The 20,337-nt window shown below is 34.5% G+C and overlaps 2 protein-coding genes across 2 annotated transcripts; both read right to left on the reverse strand.

Annotated features, from left to right (window-relative positions):
- Positions 1-615: 615 nt before the first annotated feature.
- LOC110110853 (disease resistance protein RGA2-like) lies at positions 616-3,821 on the reverse strand. The gene has a single exon (XM_020842493.2). It carries the CDS (start codon positions 3,574-3,576, stop codon positions 616-618), a length of 2,961 nt encoding a protein of 986 aa, XP_020698152.1. The 5' UTR covers positions 3,577-3,821.
- Positions 3,822-7,379: 3,558 nt separating this feature from the next.
- LOC110110852 (putative disease resistance protein RGA3) lies at positions 7,380-16,331 on the reverse strand (the record flags this gene model as incomplete). The annotated part of the gene is made up of 3 exons (XM_020842492.2): positions 7,380-7,538; positions 7,766-7,891; positions 13,431-16,331. Coding segments are annotated over 3 exons (3,186 nt in total), but the record flags the coding sequence as incomplete, so codon positions are not given.
- Positions 16,332-20,337: the final 4,006 nt, after the last annotated feature.

A 20,337-nucleotide genomic window follows, 5' to 3' on the forward strand; every position in this document is an offset into this window, starting at 1 on the left:
AATCTGGTCGACTAAAAACACAGTCGAATCAAAAATACCCGGACGAAAATCTTCAAAATATAGTCAAAACGTGCACACCCGGCACGGCAACGATATACAAAAAGTTACGCGGTAAAAACTGAACCGATCAAAAGATACGGACGAAAATCATTAACGAAAACGAAATCCGGACAGAATATACCGCCAAACACGACGGTTCTGAAAATTGAGAAAGGCGGAATGTGCCTTACCTCGAGCACAGCAATTTCCTCAACAGCCACTTCGGGCGAAAACGGCTCCGCGTCGTCCGAAAATCCGCTTTTCCACTTTTTCCTTCGTTTTTCTCTCTCCTCAGCTTTTTCTCTCTCTTCAAAATATCTCATTTCTATATATATCCAGACTGATCGTCCCGGACGAACGAGCTTCGTACCGGACGATCCATGAAGAGAGGAATTCCGTCCAGACGAAAAATGACATATCGTCCCTGGCGAAGGGTTCACGGGAGAATTTTCGTCCAGACGATCCTGATTTCGTCCAGACGAACCATACAGCCAAAACTGATTTTCTGCACAACCTGTACCGATCGTCCCGGACGATCCAACTTCGTCCCGGACGAACCTGGAGCAAAAACTGATATTACAACTCTCTTAATCCAGGGCAATCAATAATCTCCAAAACAGCATGCATGGTTGAAAGTTGTTCATCTAAAGAGAGTTTAAGTTTCGGACATCTTTTGAGCTTCAATTCCTCAAGAGAATGAAGGCTTTGCAGACCTGGTATTGATTTTAGCTTCCAACACTCTTCAAACCATACAAAATGCAACTTGGAAGGAAGTTTCTCCTCTGCCGAGATCATGAGGTTATAACACTTTATAATTTCCAACTTTTCAAGCCTATGCAAACTGCATAGCCCATGTAATGTTATTATTTCAGGGCATTGTTTAACCAACAGTCTACAAAGCGACGATGATTGAAATATTTTTATACTTTTTAAGTTAGCACAATCAATGATGGAAATACTTCGAAGACATGGGAGATCTCTATCCAGCACACCACCTGATCCATCCCATTTATTACATCCTTCAAGGGTTATATCTTGTAACTTAGTGTATGCAGGATCACCAAGCCACAACGAGAACTGTACCCCAGGGTAATCATATATCTCTAATTTTTTGAGGTTGTTGTGAGGCCGCAATGCATCAAGTTTCGCCTTTTCCAACTCAAAACTATTTTTCTCTACTTTGAGAAATGGATTAAAAGATATGTGAACATCAAATGAACGAGAACGATACATGCTATTATGCCAATTTATGCATAGTCCCCAAATGTGCTTCTTCCTATTAATATTTGCCTTCTTGATGCAATCAACATCAGGTGCATATCTTATATTATTGATACAACAACTCCCTGTAAGGCTTGCTAAGTCTTCTATCTCACCTAGTCCACCACATTTACATCTTTCATCCTCCATCACTAATACATGTTTTAAAGTCTGGAGAAAAGTTAACTTGCTTAACCCGCATGGCATGTAAGAACCAAATGGTAGAATCAAATGTCGAAGGTTGATGAGATTTTTTATGCTTGTTGGTAACATTATAGCTAGAGAAAAACCAAGCAAGTCCAACACATGCAAATTACAAAAACTGTGTAATGAATTGAATAGGCTTGAAAGATTAAATGTTTTTAAACGAAAATCCCTTAAAGTACGAATGCAAAGATAGTGTAAATGCTTCAATGAGGCAATTGAACCAAGAAAGTTTGATAGGTCTAAATCAAAATGATCGATTTGGATATGCACTGCTCGTAAGCGTATTGAATCCAAAAGCTGAAAATCATCGGTTGTCCTCTGGCCATAATAAATTAGAGAACGAAGAGCAACATGCCTGCTAAGAAATGGGTAAACTAAAGAGCCTTTTAGTGCTTCTTTATTTGTTAATTGATCATGTAAAGCTATGTGACGAACATTATTTGATATGCATTTATTTTGTTTGCTAGCCTCCATATTCATTGTAATGAACTCATTGCCCGAAACAAAACCTGCCAGATCAAAAATCAAGTCATGCATGTTAAAAGAGTCCTCAAATTCCGTTGCTTGAAGAAATGATCTCCCCAAGAGTTCATCAAAATACCCTCTTCCTATCTCCTCCATAGTTTGGCCTGTTATTTTTGATTGGATATAACCCTGTGCCATCCACAACCATACTAGATGATTCTTTGAAGGTAACTTATTTTTAGGAAACATTGAGCAATACCTAAAGCATGGTTTCAAGTGAATCGGCATCCTTTGGTAACTTAGCTTAAGAGCAGGCAAAATTTCATTTGATCCTAAATCCAAGTCCCAAAGCTCACTTTCTAAGATGCTCATCCATGCCTCTTCATCTCTTTCAAATCGGAGATGGCTTCCAAGTAGTTTTATAGCCAAAGGTAATCCACCACACTTGTTTACGATTCTCCTGCCAATCTTTATCAGATTTTCATCATCACATAATGCACGTTGTTGGAACAAACACCAACCTTGCTCTTCGGAAAGACAACCCAAGTGTAAGATATTTATAGTCCGGATGACATCCGCAACCTTTTTATTCCGTGTTGTCAACAAAATATTCACAATACCTGCATTGTGGAAGGGGATTAGGAGGGGCTCCCATAGACATTGTTTCTCATTCCACACATCATCCAACACCAAAAATATTCTTTTAAATTTCACTAATTCTTTCCTTATGGAATCTTGAAGATAGTCGAATCTAACGTCCTTCTCATATGGCTTGTTAGTTATAGATCCATATATTTCTTTGGTTAATTTCACAAGATCAAAATCCTCAGAAACATAGATCCATAATCGGAGATCAAAATACTGATGAATTTTAGGATCATTATAGATGAGTTGGGCGAGCGTTGTCTTCCCCACACCTCCCATACCAACTATTGGAATGACTGTAATTTTATTACTCACTTGTAGGTCTGAGAGCAATAGCCTCACTATCTTCTCTTTCTCACTTTTTCTTCCAATTATACTTGATTCATCGACAAGAGAACTAGTAAGCCGAGAATTCTGTGCACTGACAATTCGTCTCATGCCATCTTCCTCTCTTAAATTGAGTGCCTTTCGATCCCTTTCAAGCTCGTTGAATCTTTCTTGAATCTCCCTTAGCTTCTCAGCCATGCCATCAGAAATTGTTGGAACTTGAGTTGAGGAGAAGGCTAATATACTATGACCTTCCACCTGCTCATTCTCATCATGATTTTCATCATCACCTCGCTTGCACTTGCCACAGTGGTCGGACTCTTCGGCTGCTCTGGCTTCCATTTGTGCTACCAACACATCATACTCATACTCGTCGATTACATCATCAATGTCATAAGCCAAGAGCCTGAGCTCTGAAAGCCATAACATCACAAACCTGTCTTGTATCTCCCTTTCCTCGGCATCTTCAAGCACTGCTTTGATCCTCGGCAGCATTCGCATTATCCTCTGAAAGTCATCTAAAGCATTGCCTCGTGTAGGTTCCACTAATGAAGATGAAGATGAAGATCTATCTAGAAGAGCCAACAACGCTGACTTCGCCCATCTGTTGAACATAGCAATAATGTCTGCCATGGCTTCGTCCAAGATTAGAATCAAATATCCCTGCCATCATTAAATTTGTATGGTAAGATATAATCTTCCATTATGTTAGAAGGAGAGTTGAGAGAGATTTATGGAACAAAAATAGTTTAAAACACTTGTTGCTGCATAAACAATCAATTGAATGCAAAGAGATAAGCTAAAGCCAATTCTGTAGATTCTCGTTGCTTTCTATGCATACAAAAAACTATATAAAATCAGAAATGAGGATTGAAGGCCAAAAACAAATCAAATCACAAATCATACTCATAGTAGCACAGAAGAATTATATGAGAACAAAATTAAAACTTAACGCCAAGCTGAATGAACTAATTACTTCTATGGATAAGGAGCAATAAATAAAAAATTCAGCAGGGAAGGTAGCTCTTCAAAGCTTCAAATTTTTGAAGTATTTGATCTGATGAGGTTTGTGCAGACAGTCTACAAGAACAAAATTAGATGAGGATAAAATTGCAGAGGTGAAGGAGCTGATTACCTCAGTCTCTGTGAAGAACGACTCAATCAATAATTGAAGAGGAAAGGCAGCTCTTTTTTTACAAGCTCAAATTATCTTTGGCATGATATGGTTTTGCTTTCATAAAGTAAAAGCAGGAAAAGGACAGCGAAGAATAATTTTGATATGGTTTTGCTTTCTTTTTTTTTTATTATCACTGAATTAAGTAGAGATTGAGAGTTTATTTTTAATTTTATGATTTTTGTATATGAGGGAGATACGTTTTGAGATTTACCCACACACTCTCTACTTAATTTTATAATTTTATAATTTTGATATATAGGGAGATCCAGATATTCAACACGGAGGAGTTTCATTTTTTATTTCATAATCAACTAAGTATTTTTTTTAAAAAAATATTATTATATTTATCTTGCAACAAATCAACTAATTAAAATTATAATTTATTCAAAATTCTTAAAGTACATACATTTTTTTTTTTGGACATTTAGGCAAATTAAGATAAACTCATGCACACATCACATACACGAGACTCGAACCTAAGACCTCTTAGTTGGTAGCATAAGCTCCCAACGAACAGACCAAGATAAGCTCTGCAAATACATACATTTTTAAAACTTTTCAAGTACTTGGGTTAGCTGGATGCCATTAGAGACCCTTTTCCACCCCACTAAAACTTGCCCCCCTGCTTTTAGTCACATGGAAAGATAAAGAATGATATAATTTGTCTGTCGGGCAATGAAAACATTTTCCAAGGAAAACATATGTCTAATTAGTATTTTCAAGCTAACAAATGAGTTTAAAAAATGATCATTCTTATATGCAAGCTTGTTATATTGTTCATGAACACTTTAAACAAATAATTTAAATCTTAACGTTTATATAAAGATGAAATGAGCATAAATAAAATGAATTGTTATCAGCTTCTAAGGCTTAGTTTAGGACGAATTTTTATTATATTATTTTTCAAATCATACTTAAAATATCTGTTTGGCTATAATTTTTTATTGATTTTAAAAAATATAAATACTAAGAATTTTTTTCTACAATAATTAAAAAAAGCAATTTTTTTTATTATAATTACCTTTATAAAAAGTTTCACCTATCTCAAACCAATTTTAAAGTTTAATGAGTTGTAGTGGCAAAGGATCTCTAATGGCATCATTATATTATCTTGCTCATCTAATTGATAATTACAATATGGCCATAACTATCACTACAGGCCTCTATTGGATCACATGTTTGGAGAGGAGGCCCTATTGAAACATAAATTGGAATATTTAGCATACAGCAAATAAACTCAATATATAAGAAAATAATAAGTTCACAATTTAATAGATCCATATTTTACCTAATTAATATAACATTTTCCTTGAGCTGCAGGATATTTTATGATATATTTTTTTTTATTTTGTAAGATAACTATCATATGACATGCTTATTAAAATATTAAATATAATTAATTTTCTTGAATAATATTCTATTTAAAATGATAAAATTGTATACACATATTAAATTCAATTTTTATGTTCGAAATACGGAAATAAATCCATTTTACACTCTAAAATGCAATAAAACTTCAAAATGACATAATTCATCTTCAATCGAACTTCATTTCTCACTTGTTTCGCGGGCTTCCTGTGAAGGTAACCATCTCTCTCCTCTTTTATGTTCTTTTCTCCTCTTTACCACTCTTCTTAGGCAAATTCGCAAGTCATGATTTTTAGGCATAAGTGAACAGTCTGATGCCAATATTGCCATCGGACTATTCACCTACCGAATTTTGGCATGAGATCTGGAGTTTGAATGCAGCGAATGGAGAATGACATGCGGTGGTATATAGTTTGGTTGGAGATGATCTTATACCGTGCCCCCGCTGTATAGAAACTCAAACTCTTAACTATCGAAATATTGTTTTCTTTGGCCTAAGGGCCTCACGAATTTATCATATTGGTGTAACTTTCTAGTAGGTCACATATCCCAGAATTTCTTTGGGATGAGTACGCTTAAATGCAGAGTTTCTTATGAAAATTCTAACCATTACACCAAAAGGCGCCTCGATGTTTAAGATTTAGCTTTCTTTTACTTAAAGGGTTTCACAATCTTCCTCACTTAAGTAACTGACATCCTCGTTAGCATCTATATCCCAAAATTATCCACTTGACTGGTAGGACTTTAGAGGTGTCCCATACAATTTTAAGTGGTGGCTCCCATCACGTAACACTTTGTCCCATACAAGACTCAAGAAGTGGCTCCCATAGAGTAGCACTTTATCTTGTATTGCACTTAGCTCCCATCTTCCGGCTGGTATATTTCTCTGATGCCATTTATAAGAGCTCAAACTATTAAATATCGAGATATTATCCACTTTGGCCTAGGGACCTCACAGTTTTATCTTGTTGGTGTAACTTCCCAGTAGGTCAACCTTCTCAGAATTGCTCTGGGATGAGCATGCTTAACTGTAGAGTTTCTTATAAAAATTTCAGCCATTACACCAAAAGACTCCTAGATGTTTAAGAGTTAGCTTTCTTTTACTTGAGAGGTTTCACAATATATATATATAGTTGCAGAGAAACAGAACATAGATATAATTACAATAAAGCCTAGTTATGACAGATATGTTTACAGCCTCTAAGAAGATGCACACAGACGTGAGAAATGTTTCAAGCTTGAAGACTTAGTTTTTGTTCAGTTGTGTAAAGAATGCCTCCCAGCTGGCAACCACTACAAACTTGGCAAATGAAAGTGGGATCCATTTCCTACTAGCAAAAAGATTAACGACAATGCATATGTTGTTGATCTGCCAACAGAGTTTAATACTTCTTACACATTCAACATTGCTGATATCTATGTTATATACCACCAGATGAATCAGCCAGTCCAGAGTTTTTTCATGATGGAGGCGTATGATGCGAAACATCTTTGCTTATAGTATACTTAAGCAGCATCTTATCTAGTATTAGTTACTTAGTTCGATTATCCATCATGTGCTCCACTATCGTATATTATTATAGTTAGATTTATAGTACTCGTTCTACTTTATTACATGTCTGTCATGTTTTAGTATGACGGATAGGTTGGTTTATACATGATCAACCTATAGCTGAAGGCAGTTTTTAGAGAATTATCTTATAATGCATTATTTCCTGTTACTGTTCTATTGTGCTTGCTTTCTCTGTATCTAAATTCATTGCTGGTTTGGACATTTGTTGGACTTATGCCCTGTTGGAAATATCTGAAGCATTTGAGTGTGCTTGGTTTGCTGTAGGGGTTTTCCCTCAATGGAGCTGTAGTTTTGGCTGGAGCCTTTGGCACTAAAGAGTTATTCGGCTGATGTGTTGCAGGAGTAGTTGTAATGGTAAGGGGAATTTGATGTAGTATTGGGAGCTGGGAAATTGTTCTTGGCATTGTCTTTATAAGAATCAATATAATTCTTGGGAACAGAATGGCTATGGTAATGGCGCTGTAATTGTGTTTCGGCCTTCAAAGAAAAATTCACCACTTGAGATAATGTTCAAACATAATTAAGCTCAAGCTTATCCTTTATGAGATCTTTCAATCCACTAATATACCGAGCAACAAGGTTGTTTTCAGATTTATGAAGGTTATTTCGAGCGCTCAAATGGTAGAATTCTTCCTTGTTTTTGAAGGAACATTGTTGATATTGTAAATGCAACATTTGTTTGTAATCAGTTGGTAAGAAATGACCTTGAAGCAATTATTTCGTCCGGACCAATCTACAAACCGGTCCTCGACCTTCTCAATGGCAAGACTATAACAGTTGGAGCCACCACGCACTAGCACCACCTTCAAGCGGCAAGCCACATATTTAACCTGTTTGTCAGGAATTTCATATACTCAAAGAATGTCTCGACAGCTTGTTCCCAATCGAAGGTTTTAATGCATATAAATCACAGGATTTAAAATGAAATTCAATATTGTGGTGTCAATTGTTCAATTCCCTAACTACGGGTTTCATTGTAAGTTCTGATCAAAGTTATAATCAAATGACTTTTATTTTAAATTTTAGTATTTGAATTTATAATTAATGACAAAAAGATAAAATGAAAGATGTATATTAAAAAATATATATCATAACCTAAAAGTTTAAGGCTTATGATCTATATAATGTCTAGTATGTGCTAGGACTTATGGGTGGTCAACCTTATTATTACTTTTTAGGTTTTAATTTTAATTTTAAATTTATTTAATTTTGTACATTAATAATTTCGATTTAAATGTTAGTTTTTTGTCATCTTTTATTCTACTTTTAAATAATTTATAAAGAAACTTTTATTTATAGACTTAATGTTACTTATTTATTAAAATTTTATAAGCTCATAAAATTTTAAAAATTTTAATTCATATTTTTCTGATTTATATTAATTTTTTAGTGAAATTGTTAATTTCTAAATCAGTTATGGAACTTATTTAATTTGAAAGTGAAGATGTGATGTCAATTGAGATATTTATTTAGTTTATTTTTTGTTGTGATTTTATAAGTTTATAAAAATTTATTTTGTATTTTTCTAATTTTTTAATGAATTTATCAATTTCTGTGCCAATGGAGGTGAAAGTGTATAATTTATTGAAATTTTTATTTAATTTATTATTCATTATGATTTTATGGGCTTATAGAAATTGAGTTTATTGATTTTTTATTTAATTTTTCATTGTATAGGTATTTTGCTTTTATCATTCCAAATTAATTTTAATTTGTTGATTTTATTATTTTAAGCCTAGTTTTTTCTTTTAATTATATATTAATGCGTATGTTTTACTTAGATTTACTTAATTTTATAATAGATTTTTTTAGTGTTTATTTTAGTATGATTAGATTAAATTAATTTAATTTAGAGCTTATTTGAATATAATCTAAATTGATTTGATTTAAACGTAAAGTGTGTGATTGACATGGGCTGGATAAAGTAAGAGTTCGAATAGATAAATGATCGGAGGATAGAAACTAATCTAGCTACTAACTGAGTATAACGTGTCCGATCAAAATCTCATGATTTCATTGTATTGGGTTCGTCAGTGCCCCTAATATATTTAATCAAGTGGCGACCAAATGATCATTGTTAATATTATTGAGCCCTACATTGGGTACCCATACCCACACCCACTAACATACCCACCCATACCCAATGGGTATAGGTGAGTATGTGTATCCACATGGACTCATGGTTGAGTACTCAACATCTGGGTATAAACTAAATTACATTGCTAATCACCGTACATCATATATTGTCGCAATTTTCACTACACAATGCACATTATTGAACAATATTAAGGCCCTAGTCAACATCATGAAGTGGTGGGGGATCATGGGCATCAAGACGTTCTCAATCATGGAACACATCGCGTGCTCTATTCTGTGCATTTCGACCGCCAGTGCCATGTTAGAATATCTTTTCGTACGCCGGCAACACACTAATTGAGAAGCGCAATAGTTTAAATCCCGATCACATGAACGATCTATTGCTCTATTGATCGAACGATGACTTGTGTGACTAAGGTCAGGCAACACATGGGTATGGGTGGGAGCGACGTCTTGAAAGCCACCATGGGTGGGCATGGGTGGGTGAAGCCCGCCCATAGGTGCCTGACCAAGACGCCGTGCAAGGCTTCGGTTAGTAATCATGAGTTACTTCATTAAAGGGAATCTTGTAGACCAAGAATGTGAATCTAGACCTAGGCTGATAGATGGGGAGAGTGCTCAGGTATGTATAGTGGACTTACATCTAAGTTATCTACTCTAAGGTGTAAACCTCATTCCATATGTAGACTCACAAGGAACATGTCATGATGCACATCAATAAAATTATTGGAGATTGATGATTGTACAATGTCTAGGTCATCTACATATATTCAACATCTCCTATAATGATAACATGTGAAATGGATCGTACAATCAAAATTATCCCAACTTATAATTGGGAATGTGATTGTCCCTACAAACCTTAATCGATGTAGTATGGGGGTGTCATAGCATAACTAATGTAAATCGTGAACTTAGTATTTCACAATACTATCAAGATAGTATATATGTAAACATATCTAGTTTTAGCAAATGTCTATCAAGGTAGTATATGCAAATACATTTAGTTTCATAGAACTTACATTCAACAAAACAAAATTTATGATATTTAATTGCAATTAGAGAGTCACATTTTATAATTTATTAAGCTAAAACTGCTGTATTTTTTTTCAAAATTACTTAGATTTTTGGTGAATTTGTCGGTCGGAATCAAGATTATTCATTTGTGGTATCATTATTCTATTATATTTTCTTTATTATTTTCAATTTAGCTATAACTTTACTCAGTATGAACATGCATGATTTATTTAGATTTGCTTAACCTTATATTTGATTTTAATTTATGATGGATTTGCTTTAGTATGATTTAATTATGAAATTAAATTGTATAAACATTAAAGGTTTTTCGAATTTGATTTGAACTTTGTTAAATTTTAAGATTTTAATTTGATTTTGCTAAAAAGCTGATAAAAAGAAAGTTGTCAGAACGAACTCTTCGGAATACCTTTTTTTGTTCTAGTTCAAAATTTTGAAAGCAACCACTACAAAATTGTCATGAAGAAAGCCTTAAGACAAGTCACTTTCCTTAATTATATTTTAATTTTTATGTTTTACATATATTTACTTAATTTTATTATTTATTTTACTTTAGTAATTATTTTAGTATGATTACAGTAAATTAATTTTATTTTATGGATTATTTGAATATGATCTAAATTTATTTGATTTAAATATAAAATGTGTGACTGATGTAGGTTGGATGAAGTAAGAGTTCGAATAAGTAAATAATTGCATGATAGAAACTAAACTATCTAGTGGACATAACACCCCCAATCAAGATTCCGTGGTTACATTGTCTTTTCTAGTCGGCTTCATTGGTGCCCTTAATCTATTTCGTCGAGTGGGGACTAAATGATCCTTGTTAGCAACTATGAGTTAGCTCAATTAAGGAAACCTTATAGTTTCCTCGACCATCTCCCAGCCACCGACGGACACCGGGCTTCGACCTTCCGCTAGATTTCTACTCAATGCTGCACTTCTGCCAATCGTCGAACTTTCATCGAACTTCTACCCGACGCTGAAGTTTCGCCCGTCGCCAGACATCCGCCAAACTGCTACCCGTCACTGGACTTTCGTCGGACTTTTACTCAATGTCGGACTTCCGCCCGTCGTCAGATTTATACTTGACACTAGACTTCCACCCGACTACAGTCCTTCCGACCTCAGTCGCTAGACAACAGTCTTTATTACCTTGGTCATCCGCCGACTATGATTCTTCCGACACCCATCACCAGACAATGGTCATTCCTACCTCCGTCGCCAAGCAATGTTCTTTCATAGCCCCGTCACCCACTGACTATTGTCCTTTCAACCATACAAACATGTCAATAATAATACTTCTAATTTCCATCATGTAACACACTTTATATGATGTATATTTGTCACATCAAGTCAAGGCCTTCCCTCTAATGAATGACATTATTTGTAATCAACTGCAAATATTAATGGATTCATTCAAATTGGGCTAGGCCCGTGGTTTTTCCCCTTTTTAGAGTTTTCCACGTAAAAATCTTGGTGCCTTTAATAAATGCTATACTCTCTCTCTTATCTGATTACGTGTTGGATCTTCGTACCCACTAAGGCATCAAATTTTATATTTCTTCACAGCCACAAATATTTCAAGATGCAACAAAGCTTGTGATCTATATAATGTCAAGTATGTGCTAGAACATATTGGTGGATATAATGTGCCAGTCAAAATCTCATGATTTTATTGTCTTGAGTTCGTTAGTGCCCCCTAATCTATTTAATCGAGTGGCGACCAAATGATCATTGTAAATATATCTAGTTTCAGAGATCGAACTTATATATTAAACTGATGCAATATAATTATTTGTGCCCTATTTTATTCAGGCTACAGGTCATATTGTCTTGCCATTTTTATGCTTTAAGATAGTCATTATTAGTTGGGCTTGAATCTCATTTAATATTTTTTTATAGATTTTTTTAGTTATCTACTTGTATTTTCATAGTCACATTTTTTTTTATTTATTGTTGCCGAACAGGTCCGTTGGTGATCTACCAAAAATATCGATGGCCAAATCCAACAAAAACAAAATCATCAATTCATCATAGATATCGACATTTAAGCATAATATATGATATGATGGAAATCCACTAGAAACTTGTAGCTGAGATAAAAAGAAACAGACTCTTGTATCAATTATTCTACATTAAAATAATATATAAGTAATAAGAAATACTCACAACATAAGCTAATATTTCAATATTGTAGAAAAATATTCTTAAAAAGTTCAACAGTTCTACAATTATCAAACACTCATGCAATAAATCGTAGAGTTTCTTATACATTCAAATACCAACAACACAAATTAATTATAATAATAGAAAATCTACTTAGAATCTATATCTTCACTCTCCTCTATTACTATAGGTTGTTTTTCATTGAATTGCTCCTCATTCTCTGAAGCTTTTCCATAATCTAAGTATGCTACATTTGCATGTCTGCTTGTGATTTTTGGATATACTCTTGCACTGCTTTCCGGGTAGCAACTTGATAGCTTACCATGCCCTCTTGAGTGCTTGCTGAGAAGCTTAAGCAAGCAACTTGATAGTCGGAATAACCATTTGTGATTCCTTCGAGGATCCTTGGCTAGCGCCAGCTTCGTTTTCTAATTGTAATATGTCCCTGCTCAACACAAAAAAAATATAAGATTAGTCATTGTATAATTTTCACTTGCAATAGTATAATTGTCACTTGTAATATTTATATTAATATTCTAAACTTATAGACTAGCATATTGTGAAGGACTTTGTCTCGACCAAAGTACAATTTTAGATCAACTAAAAAAATAAAATTAATTAATATTTAAATTTTATATTCTTTATTTTCAAAATGAAAGTTGGAATTGAACTATAGTCACTTATATTTGTTATTTTCAATAACATTGTACAAAAATAACGCACATATAATTAAGATATGTTAATAGCATTTCATAAGAGATCGATGCAACAATTTTTAGGTGATGAATATAACTTGGAAATAATTCCACTACTTGTACTTGGTTATATATAAGATATGCAACAATGTATCAGCTTTTTTCTGAGAAACGAGGGCTCTTCACTTGAACAAATTTAACGATAGCCAAAGCAGTAAAAGAAAATATTATCAAATATTGTTGCATTGGGTAGCAATGACTTTTCTAATCACCTCCTCTTTTTTTTTTTTTTTTTTTTTTTTTTTTTCATCTTGTTAGTACAAGAAATGATAATAAAAGAAAAGCAAAGAATTTGAGGACTGATTAAGCATACCGTAATATATTTGTATCCATATCTTTGGCACCACTTTTTCAATCGAGGGCAATAAGCAATCTGCAAAACACTAGGCATGGATGAAAGCTTTTCTTCCAAAGTGAGTTCAAGTTCCCAGCAGCTTTTTAGCTTCAATTCCTCAAGTGAACGAAGCTTTTGCAGGCCTGGTATTGATGTCAACTTCCGGCAACTTTCGAAACATACAAATTGCAACTTAGAAGGAAGTATCTCCTCCGCAGAGATCAAGAGATTATCACACCACTTTATTTCTAACTTTTCAAGTCTATGCAAACTACATAGCCCATGCAATGATGTTATTTTTGGACATCGTCGAATAAGTAGTCTTCTAAGTGAGGATGGCTGCACTATTTTTATATTTTTTAACATAGCACAACCAATGATGGAAATGCTTTGAAGACATGGGAGATCTCTATCCAGCACTCTACCTGATCCATCCCATTTATCACATCCTTCAAGGGTTATATCTTGTAACTTAGAGTACGAGGGATCACCAAGCCATGACGGGAATAGTATCCCTGAGTAATTATGTATCTTTAATTCTTTGAGGTAGTTGTGAGGCCGCAATGCCTCAAGTTTCAACTCTTCCAACTCAAAACTTTTTTTCTTTACTTGTTCCTTTGCATCAAAATATATGTTAACATCAAATACAGAAGCATCATCAAAACCTATTCTACTATCCCAATCTATGAGTAAACTCTTAATATGCTTCTTCCCATTAATATTTGCCTTCTTGAAATCCTCAACATTATTTGCATAACCTATATTTCTGATGCAACAAATCCCTGTAAGGCTTGCTAAGTCTTCTATCTCACCTAGTCCACCACCTTCATGATTTTCATCCTTCACAACTACAAATTTTAATGTCTGGAGACAAGTTAACTTGCTTATCCCACATGGCATGACAGAATCCCATGGTAGAATCAAATGTCGAAGGTTGATAAGATTTTTTATGCTTGTTGGTAAGATTATAGGATCATGATAGCGACAGAAGTCCAACACTTGCACATTACGAATACTATGTAATGAATTGAATAAGCTTGAAAGAGCAACTTTGTCCCAATGAAGATCCCTTAAAATTATATTATGAAAGCAAAGATAGCGTAAATGCTTCATTGAGGCAATTGAACCAAGAAACTTTGAGGTGTTTGAATCAAATTGATCGATTTCAATATGCAGTGCTCGCAAGCGTGTTGAATCCAAAAGCTGAAATTCATTGATTATCCTCCAGCCATAACAAAATATAGAATGAAGAGAAACATGCATGTTAAGAAATGGGAACACAAAAGAGCCTTTTAGTGCTTCATTATATGTTGCCTCATTATGTATAGCTAAGTGGCGAGCTTTATTTGATATGCATATATTTTGGTTGCAACCCTTTGATTTCATGATGATGAAATCATTGTCAGAAATAGAAACTGCCAAATCATAAATCAAGTCATGCATCTTAAAATAGTTTGTAGATTCTGTTGCTTGAAAGAACGATCTCCCCAAGAGTTCATCAAAATACTCTCTACCAATCTCCTCCATAGTCTTGCATCTTATTTTTGGTTGGATATAGCCCTGCGCAATCCACAACCATACAAGGCGATTTTTATCAGGAATATGCTTTTTAGGAAATAAAGAACAATACCTAAAGCATGGCTTCAAGTGAATTGGCATCCTTTGATAACTCAGTTTAAGAGCAGGAAAAATTTCATTTGTCCCTGGATCCAAGTCCCAAAGCTCGCTTTCTAAGATGCTCATCCACTTATCTTCATCTCTTTCAAATTGAAGATGGCTTCCAAGTAGTTTTATAGCCAAAGGTAATCCACCACATTTGTTTACAATTTTTTGGCCAATCCTCATCAGGTTCTCATCACCACATAAAGCATATTGATTGAACAATCGCCAACATTCATCTTCGGAAAGAAAGCCCAAATGAAAGTAGTTCATAGTCCGCATGACATCTGCAACCTTTTCATTTCGTGTTGTCAACAAAATATTCACAACACCTGCATTGTGAAATGGGACTTTTAGGGACTCCCAGAGAAATTGCTTCTCATTCCACACATCATCCAACACCAAAAACGTTCTTTTAAATTTCATAAGTTCTTTTTTAATGGAATCTTGAAGATAATCAAATCCAACATGCTCCTCACATGATTTGTTAGTTATAGATCTATATATCTCTTTGGTTAATTTCACAAGATCAAAAACCTCAGAAACATAGATCCATATACGTAGATCAAAATATTGACGAATTCTAGGATCATTATAAATGAGTTGGGCCAACGTTGTCTTCCCCACACCCCCCATGCCAACTATTGGGATGACTGTAATTTTATTGCTCACTTGTACGTCTGAGAGCAATAACTTCACTATCTTCTCTTTCTCACTCTCTCTCCCGATTATAATTGATTCATCGACGAGAGAGCTGGTAAGCCGATAATTTTGTGCACTAACAGTTCGCCTCACGCCATCGTCCTCTCTTAAACGAAGTCCCTTTCGATCCCTTTCAATCTCATCGAATCTTTCCCGAATCTCCCTTAGCTTCTCAAGCATGACATCAGAAATTGATGGAACTTGATAAGATGAGGATGTTAATGTATTAAGACCTTCTACATGCGCACTCTGACCATAACGTTCATCATCGCCTCGCTTGCGCTTGACATGGTGGTAGGACTCTTCTGCAGCTCTAGCTTCCATCTGGGCTGCCTGGACATCATACTCATACTCATCGATTACATCATCAATGTCATAAGCCAAGCACCTGAGCTCTGAAAGACGTAACTTAACAGATCTGTCTTGTATCTCCCTTTCCTCTGCATCTTCAAGCACTGCTTTGATCCTCGGCAGCATTCTCATTATCCTCTGGAACTCATCTAAAGCATTGCCTCCTCGTGTAGGTTCCGCTGATGAAGATGAAGATGAAGATGAAGACCCATCTAAAAGAGCCGACAACCCTGACTTCGCCCATCTGCCGAACATGGCAATAATATCTGCCATGGCTTCGTCCAAAGATTAGAATCAAATATCCCTATCATGCATCATTAAATCGTATGGTAAGATATAATCTTCCATTATTTTAGAAGGAGAGTTGCGAGAGATTCATGAAATAAAAATTGTTTAAAAACAATTTAAAATCACAAATGAGTATTGAAGTCCAAAAACAATCAAATCACAATTCATACTCACAGTAGCACAGAAGAACTAGAATATGAGAACAAAAGTACAACTTAACGCCAAGCTGAAAGAACTAATTACTTCTATGGAGAAGGAGCAATAAATAAATAATTAAGCAGGGAAAGCAGCTCATCAAAGCTCCAAATTTCTCAAGTATTTGATCTGATGAGGTCTGTGCAGACAGTCTAAAAGATCAAAATTAGATGATGATGATAAAATTTCAGAGGTGAAGGAACTTACCTTTGTCTCTGTCAAGAACGACTCAATCAATAATTGAAGAGGAAAGGCAGCTCTTTCTTACAAGCTCAAATTATCTTAGGCATTTGATCCAAAATGTATTTTGTGCCTTTGCTTTCATGAAGTAAAAGCAGGAAAAGGACAGTGAAAGCAGTGGAAGAAGGATAATATTCAGTGGGTTTGATATAAATACTAAAAAAATGTAGAGAGAAAAATTATGAGAATATTCTCTCATTATTTTCTCTTTTTTTATCATTTAATTAAGTAGAGAGTGAGGGTTTATTTTTAATTTTATAATTTTTAAATATGAGGGAGATATTTTTTGAGATTTTACCTCCCACTCTCTACTTAATTAATTGAGCCCACCCTCAAAATTTACTTTTACATATGAATGGGATAATTTTTTTATTTTGTTTTACATGTTTTTTTTATTTTTATTTTTTACGTGTAATTATTTGTGTAATAAATTTATCCACCCTAAAAAATACTAGTTTGCTATGATGCGTCAATATGCACATTTGATATAGATATAATTTAGGATAAATTTAATTAGTACTTAATTCTAACTTGTTTTGAGTCTTTTTCTAAGTTTTTTTTCGGGAAAGCTCTTTCCAAGTCCAATAAGGCGGCTTTGACTTATCTTCGTATATGAGTCTAATATTTTCTTTGGGAGATAATTTTTTTATTACTTTATTTTTTAAATTTTAATTATAATTTCTATTTTTATGTCATTTTTTTGTTGGTTTTAAGAGTTTTTTTATTGTAGAAATTTATTTTTTATAATAATTTCTAAAAATTTATGATGCAGAGCATGTTAGCTTAAAACATTCCTTAGACTATCTAATTTAGTTTGATACAAGTTGTTGCATATTTTCTAGAATATTCTAGGTTTCTCTAGATTTTTACTTGTTTATTATATATAGATTGTAAAAGATGAATGAAGGATATGATGAATATTATCTCTTTTTTGAACATTTAAGCTTGGTGTTATCTTTGTTTCCTGGATTGGGATTATCTTCCTTCAAGCATCATCTTCTTCCAATGATCAAATTTGCATTAGTTTGATATCAGAGCCCGGAGCTTGTGAAGAACGATGGACTGCAGAAGAAGATGGGTTGTCGACGACGATCGAAGCTGAAGAAGATGGGTGGTCGACGAAGATCGACGCCGAATAAGATGGGTGGTTGACGATGATCGACGCCGAAGAAGATAGGCAGTCGACGATGATCGACGCCGCGTAGCCCTTCAGACAGCTCAAGTGAATGCATCACTTGACCGAATGGATGCCAAATTTATATCTAAAAACGCACAAGACTTGGACTATTACAGGGGACAAGAACTTGAACTTGAATGAACTACAATAAACTTAACTTGAACTTTAACTCAAGTGAACAACAGGACCTTGCAAAAGTGAACATAATAATTTCAACAATCACTTGCACTTGAACAATATACATGGGACAAGACATGAACTTAACAAGACAGCAGAGGACTTGAATGAAGTACAAAAAGATTTGAACTTGAAGAGACCACAAGGAATTGGACTTTAACTTAGCAAACACACAATTACATCAATACAAATGTTAATTAAAGACCTAAATCATTCTAATGAGCATCAACAATCAAATAAAGGACTTGTGGGCTTCAACATAATTGGCTTAAAATGATTGTATTCAAATGAACTTCATGCAAGCAAATACTACTTAAAGTGAGTGCAAGGACTTGTGATAGAAGGATTTGTTAGATTAAATAGATTTGCAAAATAAGTGAGCATGAAAAAATGTAGTGGCGTCCCTATCACCAACAAGAATTCAACTCAAAGAAGATACAACAATGAAGAAGGAATGAATTTTAAATGAATACATTAATCTACCAAAGAAACATCAAGTTCAAAATTACATATAATCCTTTTGTACTTAATGACAATCGACATGCAAGCAAGCCTATTAACCCCTTTATAGACAAAGGAAGTCAATTCACAATGAACATAATAATTTAATACATTCAATGAAATTTAAAGTATGTGAAGCTTGCATACGGCCAATGCCATTCAGCTCCAAACAAGCATGCTAGCCTTCCCCGCAAATAATGATACTCTCTTATTCTACATACAACACCGATCAACTTGCATAAGGAATTTGATGACAGATGTAGTCACTCATCAGTCAATATGAAAGGAGGAATCAACAATGAATGCAACTCACCCGGCGATTAGAGTTAATATAAAGATGAACACGCACATTCACTTGCAGACAATAACAATGACAATTATCCTATGAATACACTCAAGGAGATTGAATGAAAGGCATTTAGCAAATAAAACAACTGCTTTGCAACACTACTTTGTGAATAACAAAGCTGAAGTTGATGATAGTCAGCACAACAATCATGCAAGAAGATGTAACAACCTCTACTACATCCACCTAAGAGCACTAACAAAGGGATATATATGGCAAAAGACACTACAACTTGCCCATAAGTGGCTATAAAAGATCCATCACGCATAATACATATAATAGATCTATGAATAGCAAATGAATATGCCACGTTCAAGCAACGATTGTAGGGAAGTTGCCAATATGGTGTCAACATACAATGAGCATAGTCAGTTGCTGGTGAATGCATGTGGGGTACGTCAGCAATGAATATAACTCACCTAGCAGTCATCATCAACTTGTAAATGAACACTGCCTACAGTTGATAATATTCTATATAGATGAATACATAAGTATACAATAATTGTTGTAATATTCCTACAACATGCAGTAGTACAGCATCCAATGAATATACCTATCCCCTACAAGGAGAGGGAATTGGATATGTAACAAGTGCAATGAAAGGATACAAGCATACAAATTCCTATGAACCGCTATAGAAGACCCGTTGTACACTCAATCTATTGTCCAAAAGCAAAATGCAAAGTTAATACATCAAATGTGAATTCCCACGAGTCGGTGTAGAAGACCTGTTGTACACCTAATCTATTGTCCATAAGCAAAATACCAAGCGAATACATCAAATATGAACTCCTATGAGCTGTTGTAGAAGACCTACTTTATACATAAAATGTCATCTCGAGCAAAATTCTAAAGGATTGCAGTAAAGCAAATCCCTATGAGCCATCGTAGAAGATTCGTTGTACGCCCGATGTGTCAACCACAAGCAAAATGCAGAATAATAACTACAAATACAAATGCTGGTAGCTGGTGCTAGAAAATTTGTATGCAAAGTAATGACCACAAACAAAGGCATCATGTGAATGTAGTTGTCTACAGATAACTAGTAGGAGACTCGTTAGAGCATAATAATTTACCTACGAAAAGTAACAAGTAGTACATGACAATCTACCTGTATGAAATGGGTAAATGACTGTAGCGTTATGCAATACCACCGGATCCGTAACCTATATATAAGCAGACAGAAGGCGCCTACAAGCTCTCAAACGGGATGCTGCGTACAATCAAATGATAATTACCTACATAACTAA

Source organism: Dendrobium catenatum, unplaced genomic scaffold, assembly GCF_001605985.2.
Source record: "Dendrobium catenatum unplaced genomic scaffold, ASM160598v2 original_scaffold_96692, whole genome shotgun sequence".
Taxonomy (NCBI): Eukaryota; Viridiplantae; Streptophyta; class Magnoliopsida; order Asparagales; family Orchidaceae; genus Dendrobium; species Dendrobium catenatum.

Coding starts and splice junctions, on each gene's coding strand:
- LOC110110853 (XM_020842493.2), bottom strand. CDS start 3,576: ATGGCAGACATTATTGCTATGTTCAACAGATGGGCGAAGTCAGCGTTG.